The 13,818-nt window shown below is 42.1% G+C and overlaps 1 protein-coding gene across 1 annotated transcript in view; it reads left to right on the top strand.

Annotated features, from left to right (window-relative positions):
- Positions 1-1,865: 1,865 nt before the first annotated feature.
- LOC146190764 (uncharacterized) overlaps positions 1,866-13,818 on the top strand; it is a 64,035-nt gene continuing 52,082 nt past the window's right edge. Inside the window, exons 1-8 of the mRNA XM_084601144.1 lie at positions 1,866-2,040; positions 2,742-2,840; positions 5,824-5,910; positions 6,162-6,248; positions 7,635-7,781; positions 8,146-8,211; positions 8,997-9,084; positions 13,102-13,436. Coding sequence (XP_084457270.1) covers positions 1,921-2,040; positions 2,742-2,840; positions 5,824-5,910; positions 6,162-6,248; positions 7,635-7,781; positions 8,146-8,211; positions 8,997-9,084; positions 13,102-13,436 — 1,029 coding nt within the window. The 5' untranslated portion in view covers positions 1,866-1,920. The remainder of the gene's footprint in view (positions 2,041-2,741; positions 2,841-5,823; positions 5,911-6,161; positions 6,249-7,634; positions 7,782-8,145; positions 8,212-8,996; positions 9,085-13,101; positions 13,437-13,818) is intronic.

Consider the following 13,818-nt stretch of genomic DNA (forward strand, 5'->3'; position numbering starts at 1 on the left):
ATAATTTTAGACGCACTGTTAAGTTTAACTTGGGATAATTTCAGTCGCTCGCATCAATTCGATACGTTGTCACCATGAGCCGATTCAACGGAACTCGAATGATTGCAATCTCTTATTTTGCCGCCTGTCATCTGTCATTCTGCTGGCTGCTTCTCATAGTATGGAGCACCGCAGGGCATGTGTTCTGGAATTATAGCTGCAGGATTTTAGCCGTATTTCAGGTCACATTTACTACTGCGTGACCGGTATAAAAAAAATCTAAAGAGAAATAACTCAATACTTGTTACATTAGCTAGCAGTACAAGGTTGATGTTCGGTACGCAAGTTTGGAAAAAGCCGCGTGCTAATAGATTTTCTCAAATCTTGTGCTTGTGCTTATACATAGTAGTATATTTAATGCATTGAGCAATGTAATATTGATTGTAGTGCATGGGAAGATGTTGCATTTTTTTCATTCACTTTCAGAGACGGGCAAGTATGTAACAGTGCACATATGTTGTGTAAGCATTGTATGAGCTAAGTTCATAGCAGTTCCTGCACTTCTGTGAAAGTATTTTTAACTGACACAGCATAGCCTTAATTATGAGCCATGAAACCCAACACAACTTTCTGGAAAGGTAGTGCATGCTTTGTGATGGCAGTAACAAAATGCTTCTCCAGAAAGATGGAACTGGCAGTGTGTGTTGCAAATGCTGTAGTGCAACAGATTTCAAAAAAAATGAAGCCACAGCAACAGGCGTCAATTCTTACTGTGGAATGTAGGGCTGTTTGTCACCATTGAGACGATGCTACACAAGGACATCAAGAACAGTGCTGTTTACTCCAACTGTTTGAGTTTACATCAAACACTACATTCTGCAAGCACTGGAATTGAATCTTTAGAACCAAATGTGGTACACAATATTTCAAACAGCCGTGACAAAAGCAACATCTAACACAGGTCCCATTGCAGCTGCTCAGTGTTTAGGGCACTCAACTTCTGAACCCAAGGATGGGAGCTCGATCCTGGCCATGGCAGCCACTCTTCGATGGAGGCAAAGAGCAAAACCCATGTTCTGTGCAATTTCAGTGTATGTTAAAAAACCTCAGGCGGTCAAACTTTCTGGAGCTCTCTACTATGACATCCCTCATAACCTGAGTCGTTTTGGGACACTATAGAGACTGAAACCAAACAAGTATTCTAACTCAACACAAGTCATGTTAGAATACAAAACAACAAGAGAGTGAACGGATGTGTAGCATGAGCATACAAGGCTGAATAGGAGGAATTTTTCCTCCGTTCTTTTGCCTGCTTGCGATTATTTAGCATTCCTTTGCTGTTGCTGTAGGTGAACAACATTAATTTCTGGTTATCAACTGTGATGCTTTATTGAGCAGGTGACATAGAAAAAGGTGACACAGAGTTCATAGAAAAATGAATCGCTACTAAGTGCGGTGCCTTGGTTTCCGTACATCACTATGAAAACGCCAGTAGTCGCGGTTATGTGGCAAAAGCGTACCTTTTCATTCACTTTGTTTCATGGAGAGGATGCTATCTTAAGAACTCCTTGCTTATCTTTATTTCTGCCAGAGGCTATAACACCTTGAACAAGCTAAAGCACTTGAATACAAATTCCAGCTTCAAGATTAAGGCATAATGGCCATGGCAGGAAAAAATTTTAAGGTGTTTGCTGCATGATGGCCCTACTTGCAAATGTGCCATCAATCCCAGCATTACTAACTATGAACTGGCACTGAACTGCCATTAACCAATATATAGAGTGCTGAGATTTGCAGAAGGGCCAGCCAACAAAGCCACATGCACGTGCATGCTCTGACCTGTTTATTCTTCCGTGTAGCGAGATCTTGTTTTGTAAACCACTTTGGTTATATGGCTCGCACTTTCATACACAGGGCTGGCATTGGACTATCTCCATTAAAATGCAACGTCGAAACACGGACTCCGATCAGGTGCGACGAAATGCAAGGGCTGACCGAGCCTCCCCAAGCACTGCCTCTGTTGGCAGTGCATCGTCTGCCAGCAAAAACACGAATCGTGCTGTAAGTTTTTGCATTTGGCTGGTTTTCTGATATGTCTTGAGAAGTCATTTGAAAACGAAATGTTGCAGTTTACTTAATGCAGTTGCTTAAACATATGTGTTCTGTATAAATCAGCTTGTTTCACCTTTTATCTCTAAGCGAACTAGTCTGGTAATAGCATAAAACAATTATTAGTTTTGACTGTCTTGGGAGCTAAATCTGCCAGTCAGGATTGTAATCTTTTGGAATTTTGCATGTTGTATGACAACAGCGGGCATTGTTGGTTTTGTTTTGTAGCTACTGTTCTGCTGTTGTGTTGTAGAGATAACATTCTTGCTGTTACCTTTGAATCGAAGGTTAGGATTGCTGCTACTTAAGGGCATTTTATCATCTGAGAAAGGTGAAAAGGGAAAGTGAGTATGGCCATGGTCGTTCACAAATTTCAAGTGACTTAGACCTGTTTGAAGACTTTCTATATATCGCGCTGGTTGTTCAATGTGTTTGTAAAAAAAATGTAATAAATAACTTGCATAATGCTCTTTTACAAAGTTGATTTTTACCAAGCTTTTTTGTTAGAAAGTGCAGTTCCATCTTGCAGTACATTCTGTGGTTGCTCTAGAAGAGCTAGCATTTATTGTGTGAATCACAATGGCAAGTATTATTAGATGCTTACTTATTAGAAAATGTAATAAGGCTGTCTGTGTCTTCTCATTTTGCTGCAGCATGACACAAGTGCCTTGACTAGCAAACTGAAACACCTAGACGACTGTATGCGACAAGTGAAAAGCCTGATGAAAAACCTTGAGAAGTCTGAGGATCCTGTGAGCATACTGAGTCTTTTTGCTTTAGATGTAGTTATTGTTAAGACCTAACTACCAGTTTCTTTACATTTATTTTATTTGTTTCCTTTTGCATATCAAATGTTTTTGGGAGGCGTATTCACAAAAAGGTTTATGGAAAGAAATTTTCGGGTTTGTTGTCAAGATCTTCACTTACTCTAAATTTGTAAATTGATATTTGCAACACTGACTAAGTTGTCTACTGCTTTTTATCCAGAGGTTACTCCTTGCGTGGTGAAAATGTCTCACGTTTATATGCGTACTTGTGCAAAGAACGAGTCTGATGTTGGTGTTAAAACTGTTTTTCTTACCATTTCTCTGTGTAATGAATACCTTTGGGGCAGGGGGTTGGGGATGCATTCGTTGCACAAATAAAACGTGCTTTACTTTGGGAGCAGTTTCTAATGGCCTTTCATGCTTCTCTACTTAAGTATACTAATCCTTGCTCTGGGATGCAGACTTGTTTTTGATAATCACGTGGTGGACATTATTAGCGCACTCTTTTTGATGCTTAAGCTTGTGGCCATGTGTGGTATTGCATGTTCAGTTATGCAAGTACATGTTTCACGGCTTTGTGGAAGTTGCCACTTTTTTTTTTACAGTGCTCCCATTTACGCATGACTTCCTGTATGGATTGACTACAGTACATTCAAGTATATAGAAATAGCAGCTTTTTCTGGATTTCTTGCTGGTGTATCTTATAGAAAGATGTGACTCATATACAGCCAGAGATAAGACGCCATCACCTGCGATTGTTTGCCATGCTCTGTAACTGTGCTTGAAAGTAAAATTAGGTGGTGGCCTCATCCAGTTCAGCCATGCATCCAGAAGTTTAGATTGCGGCATCAGTTACATCGGCGTCACTTGTGCTTGCTTTTGTGCATTGTTGTTGCTCAGAATGACACCGTCACTGAATGAAAGCTATGATGGTAAATTTAAATTGTGTGCTGTTTAATTTACATTGAAAAATGGGAACCAGGAAGCAGTGGCTGGTTGATGTGAGTGGAACATGACTCTGGACTTGGTGCAAAGCTGCAAGAATGATCTGGTCAGTGAAGCCAAGCAGAAAATCCGGCCACAGGAAGAGGGCACACTAGCCAGAGCATGAGGATTGCGCATGGCAGCTGCTGGAAGCTGATGTTAAAGTGACAGCGCTAAAGGCCTCGTTTTGCAGAAAATCTTGCTTCGGCGTTGTCGCCATTTCTTTGTCTCACTTTCTAACAAAGTTATCCTCAGTGTGTTTTATAATGCTTAACAGGGCAATTCATGTCTAATAAAACTTGGAAGGATCACTTGCTCTGGTTGAAGCATTTCTTGAGCAAGCTGAAGCTTGAGGAGAGACTGCTCTATTTTTTTTTTTTTTTTCGAATTAAAGCAGCTTTAACCAAGACCAAAAACTTCTAAGGACGATTACGATAATCCCTGATGCAAAATTTGAGCGCAGCTGTTTAAGCATTTTTGCAATATATTGAGGCAAATAATTTGTGAGATGCTTGTTTGTAGTATGTGCCGTTAAAAGCACTCTTTATTTTTTCTCTTGTGCAGAGAGAATTTCTCAGAAGAGAGAGAAGAGTCGCGAGTGAGCAGTGTACAACTTGTGGCCCTTTTTTTGGCTCATTACTCCTTCTCTCGGTTACACTGGCAACAACACCAACGGCGATGCGGCTCGACCACCGAATAGTGTATAAGAGCTGCGCTCTAGAATGTTAACTGCTGTAATGACGGGTAGCATTGCTCAAGCATTAATGAGGTGTGTACAGTGATGCACACAAAATTTCCATAGTCTTTGAGGGTGTTAGCCATTGTCAGCAATGAGGGTGGCATCATGCCGTCACACTTTTTTTTTTCGGAACTCCGCTTTAATGCTGGCTGCTTACGTTGAGGTGTTTGACAGCATTGTAAAGGCCTGGATAGAGACTGTTTCAAAAGAAAGACCTTATGTCTTTCAGCAAGCTTGAGCTCCTGCTTGCACTGGCTGCGTTACCCAGGAGTAGCCGGCCGAAACCTTTCACAACCACGTTACTCCCAACTTGCGGCCTCATAGTTCTTTAGATTTAAATCTGCTCGACTACTACATTCAGGGCATTATTAAGAAGGAGGCTGACGAGAGCCACGTGACACGAAAGGCTCACAGAAGGCTGCCATTGCTGATGCGCCCCGCCATGGTGGTGCAGTGGATAGGGCGCTCGACTATTGTGCCCGAAGATGCGGGATCGAATCTTGGCCGCGATGGCGGCTTTTAAATGGAGACGAAAAGCAAGATGCCTGTGTGCTGTGCGATGTCAGTGCAATGTTAAAGAGTCCCAGGTGGTTGAAATTTCCGGAGCCCTCTACTGTGCCATCTAGCCCGAGTCGCTTTTGGACAAACCAAACCAAACCATTACTGATTTGATGGGCAACATCCCTAAAAGCCACTTGACCCAAGCATGCAGTCAATTCCAAAGCTAAATTGAATCAGTTACTGCTGCGGATGACAGATTTATTGAGTATTTCTGGAAATAAGCAGTTCCCATCGTTTGCTTTATAGATGTCTATAGAGATATGGTCCTTTGCCTGAAGTCAATGTTGTTTTCTGGAATACTTCGTGCACCCAGTATGAAGATTCCTCTTTAGGCTTTTAGTAAAACATTTGAGGCTAAGTTTGCAGATGCAGTCCTTAAAGCATGGAGGTTGTGACCCAGCTCTGCCTATCCTGCCATTTTGGTTGATCAGACTGCATTCCACACACACAAAAAAAGCTTGTCTATCCCTAAAGCAGCACAGCAAATGATATTCCATTACAGCTGTGTTTAGAAATCACTGCAAAGCCTAAACTATGCTAGATTACAATGAAACAAGCATGAAAAATAAAATGCCAAATGAAGTTGTGTGCCAACTTGAATATCATTGTTTTTTTAGCTGTGTACATAATTTGACTGTTGTGCATGTTCCTTTCTTACTTTTGTTTTCGTTCTTTCGGCTACAGCGTGCTCAAGAAGAACTGTGTCGTTTGCAAAGGCTTCATAGTGACTTGGCCGAAAAGTCTCTCTCAATGAAGTCCCTTCTCGACCAGGTCTGGCTAGTGTCTCACCTGTGTGACATTGTAGTTTTTATTCTGCTGACAGTCTGAACTGCATCCTTTAGTTCTGCGACTAACTGTGTCACGCTGACAGAGATGTGCCCTTCCGTGTCTTGCATCTTCGTAGAAGGCACTTGTCGATAGTTCAGATGTACTTGATGCTTTGGTAGAAATGCATGCATCTTTTTCATAAATGCCTGCGTTCATTCAATTGCATGCATTTCCTTTCCTGTGTGAATATCCAGATGGCTCACCAGCACTTACAGACACTTCAGCATATGATGCATCAGCTGAATATTGAACAATCAAACAGTGACGCTCACAGAGGAAGGGTATGCAACCCATTTGTAGCATTTACTTTCTAGCAACTTCTCTCATTAATTGTTTGTATACTTAATACAGTTTTGAAGTGCTGGTCTCTTATTCATATCACTTGAAAGAAGTTCCTTTCTTTGTGTGTGTGTGTGTGGGGGGGGGGGGGCATACATAGTGGCAGGTGTGTAGTAAGTGTCATAGCTTTCAAATATTAAAATATATAAACAAGTGCCACATTGTGAAAAGCAAGCTGTGTTAATTGATTGCAGCACTTTCGTACCTTCCACACTGTAACTCGGGGTTAGTGACCTTTAATTGAATTCTTGTTAGGATGGAAATACCTCGAAAAGTTTCGGGGCCCCTGGATTAGGGTGGCAAAAAAGTTATGTTAACTAAGGCAGTGCCAGAACAAGCAAGTAATCAATGAGCATGTTTGAAGGCAGGGCATGGTTTTTCTCGTGCTTTGCTTATGCGTTGGTTGACACTGCATCATGAGAAATGACTTTCTTTTAACTCTACTCAGTTGAATTAATAATAAATAATAGCTGAATTACAACAAAGACGTGTTCAAAGTGGCAATATGGGATATGTGTTGTTTGTGCATATTCAAGGGCATCGTGAACATTAGAAAAGAATACATGAAGGTATGGTGCACCTGCATGTCATTTACCTACGTGCGGTGTCTTTCTGCAACGTGTCTATAACAAGGTTGTGAGCTTGTGCAGTTTCACTTAGTGAATGGAAGACCTGAACATGAGTGACGATCTTTTTTTTTGGTGTGGCAGTAGGGGGCACTAGAGCAGGACATGGGAAATGGGGTTGGAGGCGTTGCTGTAGGTTGTAGCACTGGGAGGAGTGACTTGCATATTTAAAGAAGAAACGTGAAGAAACAAGGACATACTCGCCCTTTTCACACTAATTTTGTTCATCTCGAAAATCTCACTTTCAGGGCTACCGGAAGGTTTTGACTGGTTGCACTGTACTAGTAACTTTAGAATGTCCTAACCCTGTAAACCATGTGGTCGAACTGCAGGGGTACCTAACTGTGCCAGGTTTATGAGTATGGCAGTGCCATAATATATATAACATTGTTAGTGTCTTTATCACATGACACTAAGCTGCTCACTGCAAACATCTTGCATTTGTGTCCACTCTTCAAAATGCTGTTTTAGCCACCAGCACCATAGTGAAAGAATAATGACTTTCTTTGTTACTAGCAGCAGCATTCTTAATGTGCTGAAAATGCAATCAGATGATGAGAGTGAGACCTATTCTTGTGAAGTTTTTTTGCTCCTTCTTGTAATGGCATAATTTGAAATTGTTCAGATTCTGTATACATTCGTTATCATGATGATCTGCATTTGGTTTTCTAAACCCTATAATGATATTTTTTGTCTGCACAGTTCAATGCCCTCGACCAGCGTCAACGCCACCTGAACGAGCATTTAGAATCTGGAGCTCGTGATGCGTCCCCACAATCTGCGCGTGGCCTTGAGAACAGCCTTGACTGTGATGCTGTGGGTGACATGCAGTATGCACAGTTACTGGAAGTAAGGACAACACACTTTATTACACTGGCAGGACTGTTGTAATTTTGCCTTTTAGCTTTCTCTGAAAGCAGTTGAGACTCGTGTTAGCTGTCTACAGTGTTTTCAGTGGGCTTCTTTGCAGCGTGCCAAATTTGCAAAATATAGTTTCTGTCCACAGCAGCGGCATGTTGGCAAGTTGTATGACTACAATGGCTCAGTCTTTTCTACCTTTTCTTTTATATAGTATTTACTTAAGGGGCTGGGGTGTGTAATAGGTTTCTCACATTTGATCGGATTATCTTGGTATCCAGACTGTTTACATAAAAAATTAGTTTTTATTGACCATACCTTTTTTTGTTTTTCTTTTCTCCTTTCCTGCTTCCAGGATGAGAAAGAAAGCTTGATGCAGCAGAATGCAATCATACGGAAGATTCTAGAATCTCAAAAAAAGGTCAGAAGCTTTGCTGCTGGTGTTGTTGCATTCGTTTTTTATTTTTTTTCTGTTTGATGGTGATGCGCTCCTACAAGGTCACTGTCATCAAGTGACTCCCTGCTGCCGATTGCCTTAGGCTGTATTGTTATTGATGTCAGCAAACGTCATTTAACTTTGTTTCCACACTGAATGGTAACGGAAGCTCCTTGTAGCTGTTTCGACAGTTTATTTTGTCAGGTAGTGGAGCCATATTTTTGGCTTGGTTTATAAGCTCTAATGTCCCAAAGCGACTCAGGCTATGAAGGACGCCATAGTGGAGGGTCCCGGAAAATTTTCACTATGTGGGGTTATTTAGCATGCAGACATCATATAGTATGCAGGCACCTTTTCACCTCCATCAAAACTCTTCCACTGCGGCCTGTATCGAACCAGTGTCGTCAGGATCAGCAATCGAGCGCCATAACCACTGAGTCATCATAGTAGGACCTTTTTTTTTTTTTTTTATGTAACTTTTTTGTGTAGGTTGTCGCAGCCCTTCACCTTTTTTTATTGGAATCTGCAAATTACTTTTTTGACTTCCGAGTGATGCAAAATCAATGAAAAGGTGGCTGTAATTGAGTTTGGGATGCCGCAAGCATTTTGTCTATGCCTTTATTTTGCTGTTCTGCTCATACCATTCAGGTAAGGATTCGTAAATATGTGAAGCTGAACTTAACGGAGTTTTTGCAGAAATTAGGAAATGTCTGTCTTATTTCTGCCTTTATCTCTTCCTCAGCTGCTTTTCTCTTTTAATTTTTGCACAGCTGTCTGCACTAAAAGAGCAGCATGACTATGTCACAAGTGTTCAGAAGAAAGCTGAAAATAAACTGGCTGAAGCAAAAGCTTTGCAAGGTAAGTCAAACAGACTAGCTCACGTTATGGTGCACGTGAGCATTAATGCATTTCTGCATCACGAGTCACCAGTGAGAATGGCTGTTAAGCAGCCCTGAATGCAGTAAAACTTACTTGGTTAATGCATTTTTTGAAAGCTGCAGAGAATAATGAGAATGGCTGTTAAGCAGCCCTGAATGCAGTAAAACTTACTTGGTTAATGCATTTTTTGAAAGCTGCAGAGAATAATCCTTTACCTGGTAAAATATGCGTACCAAACTTCTTGATATTGAAGGATGTAGGTTCTGAATAAGTTACAAAGCATCTATTGACCGTTTCACTTCATACAAACATTGGATTAGCATTTCTTGGCATAAAGTATGAACAGCTCCTTTTTGTTGGGAAGAACTGTGAAGAAGCTGTTGTGTTTCTTCTCTTCATGTGGCATCTTCATGGAATCAGCCCTCTCATATGCTAGCTCGTTGTCATTGCTGCTTTTGCCCCTTGTACCTAGGTACTGCAGAGAAGCCACCACAGTGGGTGAGCGCCGCTGCTTTTCAGCTCTTCATGTCACGCCGTGGTTCGGCTGTCTCGTATGTCAGGACATGTTTAGTTGATTGCTAAACATATTATATGCCATAGTTTGTTCGAATTTTGAATGTACGAGCTGGGAATAAAAAAATATTGTCTATAAGAAGTTTTTGCAGCCCATGATTTAGAAAGTATGAATCGGAAAATTGTATGGGCAAAGAGCATATTTTTGTCATGCAGTGCGAAAGTGATATCTTCGAAAAAAAATCTGGTTAATGGAATGATTTGTGTTTTTTTTTTTTTTTTTGCATCAGGGTTTGTTAGATTTATGAAATGTGGTGAAAGAATTGCTGTAACCTACCCACTGGTAACCCACTGCACGCGCGCTTGTGCCTCATATCTCGTGCCCCATCGCTACTGCTCAGCCATTAAACAATGGTGCCATTTGAGCTGAAAGAAAACATGTTCACATGTGTCCCCCCATGTTCATACTAAAAGGAGCTTCCAAAAGAAACTATGAAACTATGAAAGGCAGGTCACTGAAGAGAAAGTTGTGGGTCCTCAAACCAAAGATGGGCTCTTGGTGCTATAATGGATGTACGAAACCTTTGTGAAACTTGTATTTATGATGATGTAGATTGTAGCGGATGACTTCAGCCTTGTGAACACCAGCAAGAAAACTAGAAACTGCAAACAAATCGTGAAACCTTAAGCTGTCCTGGACTACAGCTCAGGAACAATAGCAGTTGATTATTATGTGAAGGTGGTCAAATAGTCTCTCATTACTCCTCCCTCTGCTTCATTACCATGTTCTTCCCTCAACTAGCTGGAGAACTCAAATAGGAGATGCAAATTGCAATCGAGCTGGTTTCAAGGAGTGCTCTAGTGAAAGTTTAGGTCCCTTGGTCTATGATTGAAAAGAATATGGTAGCCACTTTTAGATTTTGAGAGGTAGTGGCATATTGCTTCTTCGGCAAATTTCACCATGTGCCGGATAGAACCCACTGAAAAAAGCATGTCAACGCACAAGAAGCTTATAGGCTATCATGAACAGTGTCAAGAAGATGCAGAGGTTGCTGTGCAGTGATCAGTGTCAATAACTTTTTGAAAGATGCCCGAATAAAGGTGAAGTCATCACATTCTGCGTAAACTGACTAGGAAAGCCATTTACATGTCTTCATGTGTCATTGCGAGTCACATTGTGAGCAAAATTTAATGTCTCATGTACTATGAAATTTTGAGTGAACCTGGCAGTTTCAACTCTGTCATTTGTTCAGAAGTGATCTAAAGACATTTGCAGTCAAATTTATGAAATGAAACTGTGCTGTGGCACATAACATGGCGGTAGCCAAGCATTCAGGATGTGTTGGCCTCTTTATAGAAGTTTTCCCCACCAAGGTGGTGTAGGGGTTATGATGCTTGACTACTGTTCTCACAGATGTGGGATCAAATCGCGGCCTCAGCGGTCTTTGGTACAGGTGAAAAGCATGGCGCCCGTGTGGTGTGGAATGTCAGTGCACGCTAAAGAACCCCAGGTGGTCGGAATTTCCGGAGTCCTCCACTACGCCGTCCTTCATAGCCTGAGTCGCCTGAGTGAAATATCAAGTTCTTTTGTATTTCCAGAAAAACCTAAAATCCTTGTTAAATACTTTGCAACTGCATGGAGCAATGTGCATCGCCGTCGATACATGTGATTAAACCCTGGCTTGGCTCAGAAGCACTGGCTTGGCTTTCTTTATGCAGAACCATGATAAAGTGACAAAATTCTCATTAAGAAAAGTGTTAGGCTAGGAGACACGATCTCCACAGAGGAAGTATTCAGAGGCTTGGAATGGGAGCAGTTAGGGATAAGGGTAGATGGAGAATACCTCAGTAACCTGCAATTTGCTGATGACATTGCCTTGCTAAGTAACTCAGGGGATGAACTGCAAAGAATGATTGATGACCTAGACAGGAATAGCAGAAAGGTAGGCCTAAAAATTAATATGCAGAAGACTAAGGTAATGTTCAACAGCCTCGGGAAGGAACAGCAGTTTATGTTAGGTAACGAAGCACTGGAAGTAGTAGGCGAATATGTCTACTTAGGACAGGTAGTAACCGCAGATCTGTACCATGAAAGGGAAATAACAAAGAGAGTAAAATTGGAATGGAGCGCATTTGGCAAGCACTCGCAGATTATGACTAGCAGATTACCGGTATCGCTCAAGAGGAAAGTATACAACAGTTGCATCTTGCCTGTACTCACCTATGGGGCTGAAACGTGGAGGCTAACCAAGAGAGTTCTACTTAAGTTGAGGACAACCCAGAGGGCTATGGAACGAAAAATGGTAGGGGTAACATTAAGAGATAGAAAGCGTGCAGAGTGGGTCAGAGAAATAACTCAAGTTACTGACATTCTAGGGGAAATCAAGAAGATGAAATGGGCATGGGCAGGGCATGTAGTGCAAAGAGAGGATAACCTATCGTTAGGTCAACAAATTGGATTCCAAGGGAAGGAAAACGTAGCAGGGGGCGACAGAAAGTTAGGTGGGCAGAGGAGGTTAAGAAGTTCACAGGGGTCAAGTGGATGCATCTAGCACAGGACCGGGATAATTGGAGCAAAATGGGAGAGGCCTTCGCCCTGCAGTGGGCATAGTCCGGATGATGATGATGATGATGATAATGGTGATTGAACAAAGGACACTTGCGGCATTCATGGTGTCATTTCTTGGCGTCTCAAAGAAGCTGTTTGCATCACTGGGTCATGGGTTGCTTTTGCCTATCGCAAGGAAATTTATGGGGGGTCCACAGTTGGATCATGGTACTCAAGCATTAGGGCTCAAGAAGTCACTGCCACTGTTAATTATTTAAATCTTAATTCCATTTAAGCCTGTATGACATGTGCAGAATGAACAAGTACCTTTCATCTTTTGTCTAAGGAAACAAAACTAGATGGGTTCAAATGTTTTGTTTTTAAATGCTTGGCAAGTTGATGCCTACTTTTTTGAAGTGTACTGTGAGTAGAATGCAGTAAAATGTAATAAATACAGTCATACGAAATATTTATAGTGTACCTGTTGCATAGGCAGAACAAAAATAATATTTTTGATATTATCCTGAATGTCAACTTTTTTGTATGGCATCTGCACCGCTCATACTGAAAATCAGCATTAAGTAGGAACATATTGACAGACTAGCCAATTTCATAACTTGCCTACTCCATGAAGTACTTTGAGGAACAGGCCTACCTGCCCTCCTTATTGATGCCTCTGCTTTTCAGCATGTATAGTGAAACGTAATTTCCTGTTCCAGTGAAAGCATTTGACCTTTCCCGTCTGCTTGCGTGGTGTGTCTATATTGTGTTTGAGTTTGATTCCTTTTGTTGTTATAAACTGGAATTTAGAAGACCTTAAAATGAACGAATAAATAAAATGGCTAAGCAGGTCTTGACTTCTGAACATGGTGAAGTCATTCCTTGGATGACTTTCAACTTCTGAACATTCATCACCGTGGTGCGTTGCTTTACAGATCAGCTGGCTAACTCAAAAACGGACTTGAGCGACTGGGTGACCCAGATGCAGCGTGAGACTGCTGCCGGCACGCTGCTGGCACCTCCCCTGTCAGCCATGCGAGAGCCAAAACGGAGCGCGCCTTCGCGCCGTCCGCACCAAGGTGTCATGCCATCCGGTGACACCTCGGGAGGTGATGGCCACTGGAGCATGTCTGCTGACTCGGCTGCGGATGGTGCTTCGGTCGAGGCTCTGGCTGGAGCCATGGGAGGCCACCCAGCGGGTGACCTGGGGCTCGAACAGCTGGACCGCCGGGTGCAGGTGCTGCAGAGCATACTTGCTCAGCATGGCAAGGTGGGTGCCTCAGGGCATCCAGGCAAGCCTACCTTAATGCGCATGCTGCCCATTAGTGGTGTGTGAATGATGGCATCCCATCGTTTTACTCCCGAGCTTGAAATAATTACAAGAGACACCAGAAGAGAGCAAGATGGATTCAGGAACAGAGGATGGATAGTGCTAACTGATATTAGTGAGAGGATATGGACGTGCGAATGGCACATAATGAGGAGAAAAAGATAATGATTCCTAAAAGTGAATATAGCCCGAGTTGGCAAGGCAGATTGGCAGATGTCATGAAGGCAGGGATTGTGTAGTGTGGTTGGCTGAGGGAGACGAGAGTGATTTGAAAATTACTGGGAAAGGCCTGGTCGACATAATCTGGTTGGTGGTGCTGGTA

This window comes from Amblyomma maculatum, chromosome 4 (genome assembly GCF_055883805.1).
Source record: "Amblyomma maculatum isolate TAMU_Amacu chromosome 4, ASM5588380v1, whole genome shotgun sequence".
Classification (NCBI taxonomy): Eukaryota; Metazoa; Arthropoda; class Arachnida; order Ixodida; family Ixodidae; genus Amblyomma; species Amblyomma maculatum.